The following is a 16284-nucleotide window of genomic DNA, read 5'->3' as shown; positions in this document are numbered from 1 at the left end:
AAAAGATGACCTTTTTTTTTTTAGTGGAGAGAAAAACGGTATTTTGAGCTCTGAGTTGATGAGTTGACACTAATCAAACTGGGTGTTCGAAAAGGCGAAAGTAAAACAACTCAAGATATTTTCAGCGGTCAAGAAAGCCGATCAGAAGAATATGATGCATAGGAAAATTTGACACAGCATCTGTTGATACTGGACGGCGTAATGGCGTTGTTGTGAAACTGCAAAATGCAATGATGAGCAAGGGTTTTGATAAACCATAAAATATTGGTTGCCAACATCATATTATCGAGTCTTAAGCATATATCCGAGTTCTTCAATCCGACGTCTTCAACAACTCTCACCTACAAATTTGGAGATGATGTGGTAAAACACTATACGAAAACTTGGTACAAGCCAGAAATTCAGATGAAAATATAAGAAAACCGTGGATGGAGAGGTGATTTTAAGTTTATCTTTGTGCTGTGCAGAGCATTTCGCTCTTTCATGGAAGATAGTCTGGCATAAACTTCCATTTCCACGCAATGCAAGATGGATCTCATCAGGGGCCATGATTGCGTACTTCCAAATCCCCAGATGGAGAGTAACTCTGAAGATATCATGCTTATTCATCGCAAATGCGTGTCAGGTAGGGTTACCATATTTTGGAATCAGGAAAGGAGGACAGTTTTTCAAAATTTTCAGACTTACAATGCTGGAGTAAAATCCGGGAAAATGGTAAATTTACAACGAAATTGTGGCTGGTTGCCTAAAAAGAAGGTCAACTTTCCGGCTCGACTCCCGAAATACAGTTTTTCTTTCACATTTTCCGTTGGTTGACTAAAAGAAAATAAAAGGTCGACGCTTATGGCCTACGTTCGAACCACTAATTTCCTGTTTAGCGTCACTTATGCCCATTTTCACTCGAATCTATCCATCATATTAGCTCTAAAAGCTGTAAAGGAGGACGAATTACCAAAAAGGAGGACATTTAGGCGTCCTCGGAGGACATTTTTAAAAACCTTAAATAGGAGGACCAATCCTCCTAAAGGAGGACGTATGGTAACGGTAGGTTAATATAGATTAAGAACCTCGGAAACAGATATTAGATGTAGTCGTATGATTTACTGAATTACCGCCATGTCGTTTTTCATAGGTTATCAATACACACCAGATACCACTATCTCGCAGGAAGATAGTATAATCACCACCACCTGCCTATTTGTTTCGAATGGTAACGGAGTTATTGATGTTTGGTACCGTAACTATTAGTTAAACACAGTGTGAACATTCTGCTTGAAGAGGGTAGGCCTATCTATTATTTTACGTTGGACAAAGATTTGCGATTTTGTACTCGTCAAATATAACATGACGACTTCCCCACCTAAGAATTAAAAATCATACTCGAGCTGTTCTTCGCCGTTACTCGAAAGGCAGCTTGCAATAACTTTAAGTGGATTGTCGGGAATAGGCATACGTATGTTCAACTACGCAAAACATTATTGATTATGGCATAATTTTATGTTCATTTTCTCTTATCCTGATCTGGTCCTACTCGAAACGTGCACTAATCATTATATTTCGCAATTACCGCCAGAGCCATATCCGCTAATATACCTTGTTAGTGTGGGTGTAGCTACAATGAAAATCGTTGGGGAAGGAAATCGTCCGCGATGAAGTTGGCCAACTGGTGTATTTTGACGTAGCAAGCAATTAAATTACGACACATCAAAAGTGAATTATTCTCTCTCAAGGCCATCTCGTCGCAATCGTTATGTTGTCTTCCAATATGTGTTGAAGACACAAGTTTGAAGTAGTAAAATGAATGTAATCGTGAGTAATCGTGACTACTTTTACATTGTAATAGTAATCGTAATCGACTACTTCTTTTTGCTGTAATCGTAATCGCAATCGATTACATCGATCAAGTAATCGCCCCATGTCTGCGTGCTGTCTAGTTGTTCGGGAACTAATATTTATTCAAATGTGAAACTAGAACTAGAACCAGAACTACATTGAATTTTCAAAATCTGCAACTATAACTAGAATTACTCAAAAAAACTAGTTAGTTGACCGTCTGCTAACTAAATGAGTAGTTTGTACAAGTCTGGCGCCGTTCATTACTCAGTGTTCCCCAAACTTTTTACACAACACCCCCTGTGCCGTAACCCAGGTTCCGAACGCCCCCTAACCCCCTCCTGCTCCCGACTAAAATCTGTTTGATTCCTTGCACACCATACACAAATTGCACATGCACACTGCACAGTCACTATACGTTGTCGCGTAGACTTTTTGTGTTGATCTAATTTATTGGCAGCCCGGTATACGTTATGTACGATATATCAGAGTCACATTTTTGTCCGAATACTAGGACAGACACAATAAGTGAAAAGAATCGTACAAGACAATTTTTCTTCCAAATCATCGTACTTCATTTTGCTGCGATATGCGCTTAAAATTTCATCGCCCGTTGTACATGCGTTTGTATGTGCCTCATAATTTGCGCTCATTAAGTGTCCCTGTCCCTGACTAATTAGTGTATTCGTTGTTTGATTAGTAAGAAAACTCAATGTTGCATAACAATGAACATATGTGGACAACGTTGGCGACAATTTTCAATTGAATGCGCCTTGTGCGACTGCGGACGACGTGACCACATATTCATAAATCTGACTTTGGTGCAGCGATAACTATTAATTTACGGATTTTACCCATACAGTTTCTCATAGCCCATGCAGCCCACGTTTACTCTCAGCGGCCCCCAATCGCCCCTTAACGCCTCTTGAATGTCGCGAACGCATCCAGGTGGCGTTGGCGCCCACTTTGGGAACCACTGAGTCCTAATGTTGATCTATGAAATAATTTTGGGTCACCTTCAAGCTTTTTCCCGTTTCAAAACTGTTGTCTCACTTGCAACAAACGTGGTTATTGGTTATAATAGTGCGTGTAAGTGGTGGGCGAACTACGGCCCGCGGGCCGCATGCGGCCCTCCACACCGTTCTGTGCGGCCCGCGAAAGTCTGGCGCGACATTCCAATCTCAAGACCCCCGCAGTCTGAAAGGTTTCAACTGCTAAACATCACAGAAACGAGATTGACACAATTCGGATCACTAGTGTGATTTCAGATTGGCCCCTCCAGTTTTAATTATTTCAGTGATGTGCTTATAAAAACGGTTCGCGCGTGTTTTAGGTAGATTCGTTCTCTGTATGCGCAGAATAAGGGTATTTATATTTATCTACACATAGTGGAAACGTGTTTGAACCTAACATGGTTATAATGCTGCTGTCAGCATTGTGTGTCCTGGAACTGGTCCAAAAGTAGAATTAGTAAATCTATGAACGGATCGCTGCTCACAGATTTAAATTTCAATCCTGTTCTAAGAATCGGGACAACCGACTTTCATCTCTATAGTTTTGACAAATTGGATATTGAGGTCTATCAGCCTATGAAATCTCGCCACTGTTTCTGACGCGTGTACGATATCATCAAAGCAATGTTTGGAGTGTTATAAATAAGCATATACATTATCTCCTTGTTCTCACTATATAATCAAATACCAATATTGCGTTTTGGTTTATAGGCCTAATCCCAATTTTATATAGTGTGGCCCGCTAATGGATTCGGATATTGAATGCGACCCGCGAGCTCAAAAGTTTGCCCACCCCTGGGTAAGGTCATTTGACCTGCCAAGAATAATCCTCTCGCGTGCCACTTTGGCTATTGGCGACTTTTGGGTTGCCGACCCCTGATCTAGTTTTAGGGCACAGATCCGTTGCTAAAAGAAACATCGCTGTACAATGTACATCGCATAACCATGCTCGCTAGGCCCATTTCTAGGTAGTATATATACTGTACACAGGACCGTAACTGCCGCACCCCAAAACCTCCAATTGGAGGGGGCCCGAGCTCGAAGGGGCCCCAAAATTATTTCGTGAATTAGCATAAATTATAGAGTATTTTTTGAAAATTCATGCAACTTTTTCAAAAGTTTTTCGCGCTCCGCGAGATTTCAAGTTGCCAAATGTCTTGAATTTTAAGTGCTCTTCCCCCAAGAAAAAATACGCAAGATTTATAGAAATGGGCATGTCGGCATTGGCCATTACCGCGCCACGATTTACCAAGACATATAAAGTTTTAGGCCATGTAACATGCGACTCCAAGAAGTGGGCCAGGACGATCGGCAGCGAGAAAACCTTGGCCGAAAAGGACCGCCCTTATGTTGACCGAAAACTTCGTTATATATACAAAATACAAATAGGTTTAATTGTCCATAGGCGCCTAAATGACTGGCGCCGAATATTCCTGTCTTGGCAATCTGAACCTCACAAGACAAATACCATCCCGCAGCTAAAAATTATATCAGTGACGAAATACCAATTTGAAATCGTGTGCGTCTTTTACTGTAGTAGCCTACGTTTGGGCGATTCTATATATTTTGATATAGCAGACAGGAGGTCACTAAATAACATCATGTTACGGAGTCATACCGAAGGACCCTACAGTTTATAAGACACCTCACTCAACTATGCCGATAAATCTGATTACGTGAGCAGAGAGGCCGATTCAATCATGAATTATAAAAAAATGGCGCTTCGCGCATCTATTAGGCAAGAAAGGCTGGCCCAGTCAAAGACGCCCGACCTAGATGACAAGTATAACGGTAAACAGCGGCTAGCATGAGGGGGTCTGGTGGGCGAAGCCTTAGGTAGGGCGAAGCCCCCCAGTAGGGCTGTTCAAAAATAACTTTTTTTTCCCGATTCAAGCCGGTCACCTCTTAAATCGTCAGGTTGCAGTAGAAAACCTTGCTCACCAAATTTCACTCGATTGCAACCAGTAAAGGCCTCCGCAGATCCAATTAAAATTTTTAATTTATTATGAAAAATAAAAAATAAAAATTTCCAAATTTTTCTGCCAACCCCATGAAATTGTTGAGCTGTCTTCAAAGACGTTGCAAAACAAATTTGAGTCAATTCCGACCAGTAGAAGCGGAGTTATGTGAGTTTTTCGATGATATTTCTCGGATTATCCTTGATCGGTGGATGGTCCGCGATTTATCAACGAAAAACTCACATAACTCCGCTTCTACTGGTCGGAATTGACTCAAATTTGTTTTGCAACGTCTTTGAAGACAGCTCAACAATTTCATGGGGTTGGCAGAAAAAATTGGAAATTTTTATTTTTAATTTTCCATAATAAATTAAAAATTTTAATTGGATCTGCGGAGGCCTTTACTGGTTGGAATCGAGTGAAATTTGGTGAGCAAGGTTTTCTACTGCAGCCTGACGATTTAAGAGGTGACCGGCTTGAATCGGGGAAAAAAAGTTATTTTTGAACAGCCCTACCCCCCAGAGGTTCGGTTCATCATCATTATGTGGGGCCCAAGACCAACGTTTGTGGGGGGGGGGCTGACGAAGTGCTGTTACGGCCCTGACTGTACTGTACAGTGTATATTGCAAGTGATACGTACACAAATGTAGAATTGCAGGGTTGACTGTAACGCACGTGCGAGGAATTCGACCGTTAATAAACTTGATGACCCGAAACAAACAGTCAGCAACTTCGTTTATGCGAAATTTCTGGCATCACCAGAAAAGTTGATTTTATCATCGCGATTGTTCAGCTATGTCGAATGCTTGTACTGTTATCATGGTTACAATAATGGTCGACCATGTTTTCTAAAGCCTTGTTCGTTACGCAAAGTTTATAAATATATCTTTTCAAATTTCACCTTTAAAATACATTTTACGGCGTAGGCCTAACGTGCAAAACAATCTGTTGAATGCCCTATGTCCTATTATGTCACGAACAGCAAGGGTGCATTTTACGGTAACGAATGCCCGAAATAAAATAATGATATATGAAGTGAGGTGTAAGCACCATTTGATGCATCATAACTCGAGCTTTCGTGGAATATTTCTTGTCGAACGTAATGCAGAGCTCTACGAAGCTATACGACGCTGAGTTCGACATGGCGTCAGTCTTTCCATGATATGTTTTTCTGTGTCGCATAATTTGTAATATCACGTACAAATTGAATATAGAACATAATATTGTTCACGTTTTGTGATACAAATGACGCACGCTTTCATTCAAGAGCCGTGTGAGCATCTGAGGGTCAGAAGGGTATGTGCTGCACAGGAAAAATAATTATACTTCAAAAAGCTCTATTCAGTGTTCAACTGTTCAGTGGTCAATGGTCACTGGTGGTCAGTGCTAATACCAATTCCAGGCTACATCAATGGCGTGCTTAAGTTCGCAAAAGCAAGGAATATTACTTGTACAAGTCTCAGCTATATTCTGATGTTGCTAACTCGGCAACATTCGCTATATAGTCCTATTCATCGATACTAGACGCACGAATTTGGTATCCGAAACTATGTCCAACAGTTAGTGCATGGTCATGTATTTTAATGGTGGGAAGTGTCATTATTCTGCAGCTCTTTATCGACGATCTTCTGTCAGATTACAGATGTATATATATACTATATAGTATGTTATGGTATTTCCTAGCCAGATGTGATCGACGTGCATGTCATATACCAATTGGGCTGCGACTATTCGTAGTAATGTAAACTTTGTAAGGGGTATGTTATTGTGCGAGATGCATGTCACGTTAACGATTTGATCGGTATAAATAGGTTATAGTATCTCATCGATAGATGTTTTGATAGGCAACGTCATAGCCAACCAAGATTCGCAGTATACTGTGACCTCAGTTGATGAGTTGATTGAGACTAATATGTATAATATACATGTCGTTGGTCAGTTATATCAGCTTCAGCTATGATACATTGACGGTCACAGGTTTCGACATAGTCATCGTTGAATTCAGATTCTGAAGTCTGCCATAACATATTGTCAGGTCTCATACTCTTATAGCCTTCGACTGCACAGCGACATTGAGAAATGACACCTAAATGCGAAAGTATCGAAGACACCGCGACTGCGACACCTGTCAATATCGCCGTACTCGGAGCATCGTCAGTAGGGAAAACTGCATTAACTCTACAGTTTATCACGGGAGTGAAAGTAGAATCGTAAGATTTACTCTTATCTTTGGATATTGCTTCCAATCTTTAGTGGTCAAGACCAGGGCTGGACAAAATCGAGTAGAGTAGGCCTATTTTACTCATTACAATGTCATAACGGCAAGGGTGACTTGAAAGTTCAAATATGTAACTTTCTTGCAGCTGTGAAATACCGGTTACACTACACTAAATAATGAAGATAACTGGTTATTTTGGCGATATCAATTGTATAGCGCTTTTGAAACGATGCTTTTGCGGTTTGTGACGCGTGAAGCCTTGTACCAACATGTTTTGCATGTCGGGATGATTTCAAGGCTTCCCCGGCGAGGAGAAAATATAGAAACTATAATTCTCGTTGATAAAATAACTCGCAGTGTGGCAACAGGCGTATAATTTCATTACTCGGAAAATGTTCTCCATTATTACTCGCCTCGAATAATTATAATTAATACACGGTTCGGGTTTGAGTATACTCAAACTCGTCTCATTGAATAGTATATTCATATTGAAATGAACCCGAATATTTTCGGCTGACACTCGTCCGCCCGCTCTGTTAACGGATATCCGCTAGCTGTGGTTAGGGTTGCATTTAAGACAAACGGTGTTTCAGAACATTCGTTCAAAACATGTTTGAAACAGTGTTTTAAACAAAGGCCTTTTTAAAAAAACTATTTTTTTTTCAAGTTGTAAAATTATGCCAAAATTGTGTAAATACTTTCCAAAAACCAAGTCTGTATGAGCCTACGGACAATTATCACCCGATATAGCCGACGCATATCGATTTGGGATGGTTGGAACCCTCAAAAAGTCAAAATAGTCGGTTCAACATTGTTGGTACAGATATTTCGCCAAAGGAGCTATATTTAGGACAGAGATGAGCGGATTTGAAATTTCTATGTTCTAATCCAATCCAAATCCGAACCTTCAAATCCAAATCCTAATCTATAACTTTTTTATACTCAAGTCCATGTCCAATCCTAATCCGATTCCAACTGGAAATTCAGAAAAAATACTAATTTATGCAATGGAGGGATGCGAAAATCTTCTTTCACAACCAACGATTCACTTGATTCAAGATAACTTGGTAACCATAATTACATTAATAACTGATCTGAATGAAGTTTGTCGCCATTCGCCACACGACATTTCAATCTCCCAGAAAATAGGTAAATCCAATCCAAATCCTAATTCGTTCTGTAAAAAATGTCTAATCCAAATCCAATCCAAATCCGACAAAATTTCACAAATCCTGTTTTTTCAAAACCTAATCCTAATCCATGCCCATCTCTGATATTTACCCCATATTTTCAATTGTCAATGTCAATCCACTATGACGTCACAATTGAATATTCGTGACGTCATGGCTTAAAAAGAACAATAAAGAACATATTTTAAATTAGGGCCTTGTTTTAAATTGATTTTTGTTTCAATGCAACCCATAATTATCCGCGACCTGAACTAATATTCATGTCCCATATATAGTACCGGCAGTGTTTACGCATAGACAAGCACTTCAGTTTTAGATAATCACCACATAAATTACAACGTCTTGCAATTTCGCATCGAAATTGGTCAGCAGATACTTGTTTCTCTTGTAGGGACAGCTGTCAACCAACGATCGAGACATCTTTTTTCAAAAAACTGCATTTCAACGATACATGCTCTATCGGTACAGACTTGAGGAGACGCCAGCAGGAAAACGGGGCAGAATGCCTGTGGAAAACTGACGCGTGTATGCTACGTGCCCAGGTGAATACTACATCTGTATCAAAATGATGCGACGAGACCATTGTTACAGCGTATTAAATGTCACCAATGAAACGCGGGCCATCTATAGGCATCAGGCAACCATATCGCCCAATGAATCGTAATAATTCACGGTTGACGATGACGGTTGCGCCACAGGTTTTTCCAGTTCAGACTATGCCGAGTCGGGGACCCTGTCAAAGTATGGCATCAATGCCAGACCTGGAATCTCACGCACATTTTGATAGCCAGAATCTAACGAAGGAATCTGCTTTGGTCAGGGACGTCTAGTAGTCCTATAGATATAACTGGCTTCGGCGGATCCATCAGTACGCTGTTATCAGTGACCAATCATTGCCCTCCCCCCGTTTTTTTGCAATTCAACTTATAGCCTACGTCCGGGATCTTCAACCGGGTGTATCGTACACCCTATAGGATGTACCATAATTTTCAGAGGTTGTACCACTCGGATGGGGTGTACTGGGGTGTACCTGATACGCATTACAATGGACCGATGACTAGCTACCACAATTTATGCTTCAAAACAGGTTGACCGGATGTGCAATATCGTACAATGTTCAATTGTTCATATTGACTGTACAAAGCTTGTAAATTACATTCATTTTGTGAAGTCATAAGTAAACGTTTTTCCTCATCATTCACCCGTTGGTAATGGAATTATTGGTTCCTTTTGGAGTATAACAGGGTAGAGTTAACATGTGCCAGCGTGTGATATCTGTCTGTAATGATTCTTGAGGAAACCTCCATGATAGTTCAGACATTGTGAACTGGTTTAGTTGCTATGCGAGATGCTTATAAATAGCGCAGTGCACATATTTGAAGGGGCATATAGCTATGCGGTCGAGTTTGAGAGTCACTGTGTTAAATGGTGATCCGGTAACCTCGAGCCCTGATTAATATTTAGAATTTCCTATAGGTTGCAGGCTTGCTCATCATTACTTCGATTAGGCTAGGGCTGGCCAACCTGCGGACGCAAGGCCGCATATGCAGCCGTAAAACAAAAATAATCACCGGAGAGGAGAATGATGCGCCCCATAAAAAATGCCACGTTGGAATCGTGTACGTTTCACGAATGAAGGTTTTCCTGGTACATTTGGGCGATTTATGATAAATTTTGACTATACCGACAATCCTGCAAATAGTAAATAATAGAAACCGGAAGTTAAATCATCATTAATTGTCTGCCCAAAATATTCGAAAACACCCCTCTTTGAGCTTTACCGATTAATCTTATCACGTGGACCGAAAATTGATAAATATCTGACAGTAATATATGAAACTACCAATATTATCGACGAAATTCATTGACGAGGTTGAGAAAATGTACGCGCTCCGCGCGATTAGAAGCTGGATCCCGAAAACTATTCGTTACATTTATACTGACGATTTGGGTGTAAATATAGTAAGCTTGTGAGCGCGTTCTGCTTCCACAATTAGAAACTTTTATACGCATGGTAATATCTCAATGAAAACAGTGACGGTACAGAACACCACAAGGTCTCTCCGAGGTGCGAAGTTCCCGGTACTATATTTAACTTGAGTATTTGTCATCCAGATGAACCATGACTTTCTGCCGGAATGCGGCCGTATATAGTAATCGAAATGGGGCCGTGTAAAGCAAAAAGGTTGATCAATGAACACCCCTGTATTAGGCTTACTATGGAATCGGTGTATTATGTGGTCAGAGGTGTACGAGTTTTGAGTAAACGTTAAAAGGTTGAAGGGCACGTTACGTTACGTTCGATACCGCCACATCCACTGTGTTGATAGGCCTCTTGCGATATTGATGTGCATGTGCACATTGTGCACCAACAGGGCCTACAACACTTAGATAGCCTACTTAGTCAAGAATTTGATAAATCTTGTCAAATGTCATTGCATATCACGAGGTGGCATCGACTTGTTTGTACTATCACTTGCATCTCGGCTGTCACGTGATTATATAGAAGTATGCAGTATTGTCAGATACGCGATATTACTCAGCATTTGATGACTCCCTATCGGTCATGGCATCGAAACTCATTGGAGTCTTCATTTTTCTAGAAAGCGATATATACTTACGGTAATTACTAATATGTAAGAACCCTCTTCGTCAGATTTATAATTACCTCCCAAAATCAACAATGGCATCACATTCTGACAAAAAAAATATTATTTATATTTTCAGCGACACAATAATGTCCCAAAACGTATGGTTTAGGACAGCCGTGACATTAAAACTTACACAAACAAGTTGTAGCAATGTCAATGCAAATTCTAATATGTCCTGTAGATGTATGTGGTAATATTTCTAATATATTTGTAAAATGCAGAATGAAAGCAGCACTGACGAGAGAAGGGCATCGGAGTCGAAAAGAAAAAGCAAATGTAACAATAATCGTTTTTCGGTAGCGCAAGAGATGACCGCAACACTAAAAATCACCGATACTGCCAGGTAACTAATGTTTTTTCAAGGCATTGCCATCTTAGCTTACCAGGGCACTATAGGACAGTTACAACCGCGCTCCGTAATTGAACGAATCGCAAGTCAATCATTTTTTAAGGCAGTGCAGGATATTGATAATTATGATTTATTCGTCTGCAGATCTGTTGTAGAGACTGAATGCTACATATTGCTTACAATGTAATATAATAATTCAAATAACAGGAAATGAGTCATCGTTTATTTCCATCAGACATCGGCATGCAAGGATTGTATAATATTGAGTTGTCTTCTTAGGCCGACTTCGTTTACAAGCAGTTACAAATGATTACTCATCTCCAAAACGTGTACCGTCCTATTGGTATTTCCATTTAGTAAGAAATACGTCTGCACATTCACAAGAGCCAAAGGTTAGAATCAAAAACATGGACCGGATCGGGATCGTTAAATGCAAATTAACCAATACACATACCATATGACAGGCTAACGTAAATCGTGACTTTTCTGACATACATAATAGTACTAACGCTCTGGACCTATACCTAAATAAAAATTGATAACCGTCATGTTTTCAAAGTTACAAATACAAGGGAGATTTCTGAGGTATTGAAGTAAATAGCTATATATATTGTCCTTGGAAAAGGATCCGGGTTTGTTAAAACGCCTATTGCAGCGCAACGTTATAGTGTTACGCAATAGATAAAACCTACGTCGTTAGCCATTTCCGTTAAGCCTGTGGTATAGGGCGAACTACGGTACGCGGGCTGCCTGTGGCTGGAAAAGTTTCAATAAATATTGGCTCAATTTGAAATATAATTAAATTCGCGAAAAATTACAACAGCGACTTGGTTGAACTTTTTCTTGGTATATTTCATCTTCTTAAAGATAAAGTATAGACTTCTTAATGATTTTATAATACAATACACACTAGTTCTAGATATCCCAGACAATACATATAGTACATTTCTTCGGTTCCTATATATTCAGGATAAGATTCATATTCTAAATGCAACTTTTGAGCTAAATCGTCTTTCCCAACCCTGCGCTTAGCGATTGCGAGCGTATTTGTGATCGCATTCAATTCGGGTCATGGGTCAAGCTGAAACTATGTCACTTATTTCAATTTGATGTCATTATTGTCATCGGGGTGGCATAATGATTGATGACGGATTTTGATACTGAATATGCATTCTACGGTTAGCTACAAACCGACGTACAATTCACGGAAATCCTTACGGGAGAGATTGGCAAAGAAATTAACACCAAGAAGAAGGCCTCCGGTGAACAACTCGGACGCGAAAGTTCGGAAAAGATACTTACATGTACTTCAGGACTCCCATAACCAAATGTAAGTGACACACATCCTGCACTGTAAACGAACATCGTGTATTTTCCTGATTCACACCCTAGGTTATAATTGAGGTAAACGGCACTTTTCGGTACAAAATTATGCTTTCACGCCCATTCACCCCAGCCCAAGCAGCAGCAAAATGGTGATATACGTAACCATAATCCGCCTCTGCGATGTATCTCCATATGAATTGGGGTGTTTAACTATTTTTCACACATTGCAATGAGTGTGAAAGCAAATGTTACTACAAAGTGCTGACTGCTACTGGCCCTATTGTGGGAAATCTAGCTAATGCACGTATCTAGCTAATGCACCCACGTATTTACAAAGTAAAATTATACTGCATATAGAGCTACGATATAATATGCATCATTGACAATGCATAACTTTAATATCAATTCCAGGAACTCAGTTCCATCTTTCATATACCGGCAACCAAACGCGTCATCAGGAATACACGCGAATGTGTTAGCAACGGCCGATGCGTTTGTGCTCGTTTACAACGTACGCGACCGACGGTCCTTCGACGCCTTGATCAAAATACGAAACGAGATTCGATTGGCCAGAGGTTGCGATTGCACCTATAACGAGGGAACCAAGTCAAAACGGCAGAATGGGGAGCCGGGAAGGAAATGTTCTGGAAGTAAAGGGCCGAGATCGAATTGCATTTGCGCTTCCAACGCGCTTCCTTTCATCGCAGTGGTTGGTACACATTTGGTAAGGATTGTTTTGATTCAATTTCACCGCTTGTCAATCTCAGTATGTGGCTGTACATTGTGTACAGTCAGTGACGTAGCCAGCATAGGTGGTCAGTAACGAAGTGGCGAATTCAAGTAGTTTTTGTCTACTTAGATTAGCCTATACTCTAGGGCAGAGGTCTCAAACTCAAATGTGCTCGCGGGCCAGTTTTCCAGTTTTGACGACGCCGCGGGCCGCAGCATTTATAGGGCTATTCTATGTCTTTCCAAGTAGGCCTTTTGCGGGAATGAATTCCTATTGAAAATGAGCCGATCCAGCAGACTGACAGTAAACACACATCGTCAAAATTTGATTTACTCTTGTATCAATTTAGGCCTGGCACGAATAGAATCATCACATTTATAACTATTCGAATAGAATTGTTGTCGTACTTGATATATATCAATTATAAGATATGGAAACCATATGGCGGACAAATGTATGATGCCATCATAAAAGCTATCGCGTTATTATTTTTCAGCTACTATGGATATTTTGAATTTAACAGATTGATAATAGAGAGTGATCTGATATCAAAACATTTTCAAGTTGAGCATTGTAATTCCAATCTATGATTCGGGTATACTTCTGATAAGTAGGCTATTAATCTCATCGCCAAATATCTTCAGATATTAGAGCAGAAAAAATATAAATACAATATGAATATATTAATGAATGTGTCCTAGTGATTGAAATGACGGAACGCCGAACGGCCCATTGCTGTTACATCGTTGGGGCGTCCCACTGCGGTACTCGATACCTTTAAGTGGCCCTAATAACATGGTTTAGCGACGAAAAGATGTAACTAACAGATTGCCAATGGTTGCCATAACAACTTGCTTAGTTAGCGAAATACGAAGCTGCGAACTTCTGATCTATTACTATTCCCCTGATACGCGATTAGTTTGTTGCGTCCTTGGTTCTAACAAATTCAGGGCATTCCGAGTCACTCCAAGTCCACTCGAGTCATTTTCATTTTGCCATCGAGTTGGCCCGAGTCTAAGTAATTTAGGAAGGGTCGCGTCCAACTCACAAATTTCCGTCTAAGGGTCAGGATTTGTCATTATGAATTGGAAATGTTGCGAAATAGTGAATCTTCCATTCCATGCTAGCGTTTGCAATTGATGTGATAGTGAAGTTTGATGAATAGTTTGAGGCTTTCGGAGTAATTTAAGAGGGCATTTTCACTTTATAACCTGAAAAGATATATGTGACACTTACATATTGTCAAATTAATAAAAATCTAAAATGTCGTCGTGGGCCGCACTTAATGCTCTGGCGGGCCGCATGCGGCCCGCGGGCCGCGTGTTTGAGACCTCTGCTCTAGGGTTAGGCTACCATATTTTGGAATCCGGAAAGGGGGTCACCCGCAATTTTGTTATAGTATAGCCACATCCGACTGAATGTTAAAGGTATGCGACCCCTCGACCGAATCCAATATTTTAAACTTCTTTTTAAAAAAGTTTCGATACGTCTTAGAAATCGCTATTTCTACTTGTAATTGAGTAAAATATATTAGATACATATAATGCATGTATTTCACTTCAACTTCACTTCATCAGGATTTAACTGAATCGGGCAGATGTCGCAATCCAAATGAGTCATCAAATCCTCCTGACGACGCGTCGAATTCGCGAAAGCACCGAAAACGAATTCCCTTGCAAGCGCAAGTTTCGTTCGCGGTCGACATTTTGTCGCGGACGCATTTGTCCGAAGTCTCCGCCGGCCACGTCGAAGCTGTCATCGGAACTTGGGAGGAATGCGTCGGCTACGCGGAGATATCGAACAACAGCGTGGACAGAGTGAGACGAATGTTCGAGCACTTGACCCTGGAAGTCATTCGAAACCGAGCGAAGGGTCCGGTGCGCGGCTCGATGTCTTCTGCGCGCAGCAGATTCGACTCCGTGATTAGCGTGTTTAGCAGAAAAAGCGTGTCCGGACTCGAAGATGATGAATACGAAAACCGGACCGGATCGTGTTTATGCTTTCGCTAGATCGTAATTTTTATAATATCCTGCCAGTTTCTATTTTTGTACTTGCATGGTTACCATCGCCAATCATCAGTATTTTATATGCCGAGGTGGTACAAGAAGTGTTCTTTACTCAAATAGCATGCAGTATAGATGTACTGCTTCAAATTCCGCTGGACTTCCATTGCTAATAACTATACTCCGATGATGCAAACCATACTTTAGAAGCATATCAGGAGCCAGGAATAATTCAAATGATAACAAGAAATGACTGGTTCCAGCTGTTTCTAATGTCACATATAGTTATAAAAGGGACTTTGGCGCGCGGAGTCGCAAACTTACTATTTCGAATAGACAACGACTAAAAAGTACTCTATTTTAATACTTGTTCTAAGCGATTGCCTAGCTAGATGTACTCCGAAGGCTAGGTTGCAATACTTGAGTAAACAGCAACCGTAAGTATAGATACCAGACTAGCGTAACATCCGATGGCGAAGTGGGAGCCTCTAGAGTTATTTCGTAACAATAATTTGCAAAGTGGCATTTCTTTTTGATTTTCTTGCGTGTTTTCAAATGAATTTAACTTTCCTACTTTGTTCACGTTATGAATTAAAATTTGTTAGGATACATGGGCTACTTTGGATGATAGGGTAGCCTACAGCTCACAACAAGCAACTGAAAATATTGGGATCTACCGCATCTGTTTCCACACAAAGGCGCGGAAGTATCTTTCTTCATCAGAAAAACCGACCGTGAATATTGAATATACATATAGCGCTGCACGTTGTATGGCAATGATATTCCGGTAATGCTGTTATCAGTATCAATACGACATGTTATATCGTTAAAGCTATTATAGGACAGGGCATTCGGAGCGAATCATTAATTGATTAGTAAGAGTAACTATTGAATAGTATATTGAAGTTCTGTACATCCAAGAAGCTATTCAAATAAGAGTAACTATTGTACGCTCAGGATATGGTCTCATGATAAGATTTGTCCGATATTTTATCCAGAAAACACCGTTGGAG

At 40.3% G+C, this 16284-nt stretch overlaps 2 protein-coding genes across 2 annotated transcripts in view; both read left to right on the top strand.

Moving 5' to 3' along the window:
- Positions 1-16284, top strand: part of LOC145445220 (cytochrome b5-like) — a 392395-nt gene that overhangs the window by 363006 nt on the left and 13105 nt on the right. The window lies entirely within an intron of this gene.
- Positions 6185-15880, top strand: LOC145445201 (uncharacterized). The gene is made up of 6 exons (XM_080323368.1): positions 6185-7014; positions 8604-8754; positions 11085-11206; positions 12396-12542; positions 12950-13262; positions 14846-15880. The coding sequence occupies exons 1-6, from the start codon at positions 6884-6886 to the stop codon at positions 15275-15277; spliced, it is 1296 nt and encodes a 431-aa protein (XP_080179494.1). The 5' UTR covers positions 6185-6883; the 3' UTR covers positions 15278-15880.

The sequence above is a fragment of the Botryllus schlosseri genome, chromosome 8 (genome assembly GCF_051294905.1).
Source record: "Botryllus schlosseri isolate E-star chromosome 8, Bs_hap1, whole genome shotgun sequence".
In the NCBI taxonomy this organism is placed as follows: domain Eukaryota; kingdom Metazoa; phylum Chordata; class Ascidiacea; order Stolidobranchia; family Styelidae; genus Botryllus; species Botryllus schlosseri.
Note: the sequence above shows the minus strand (reverse complement) of the source record. Positions and strands in the feature narration are given on the sequence as shown.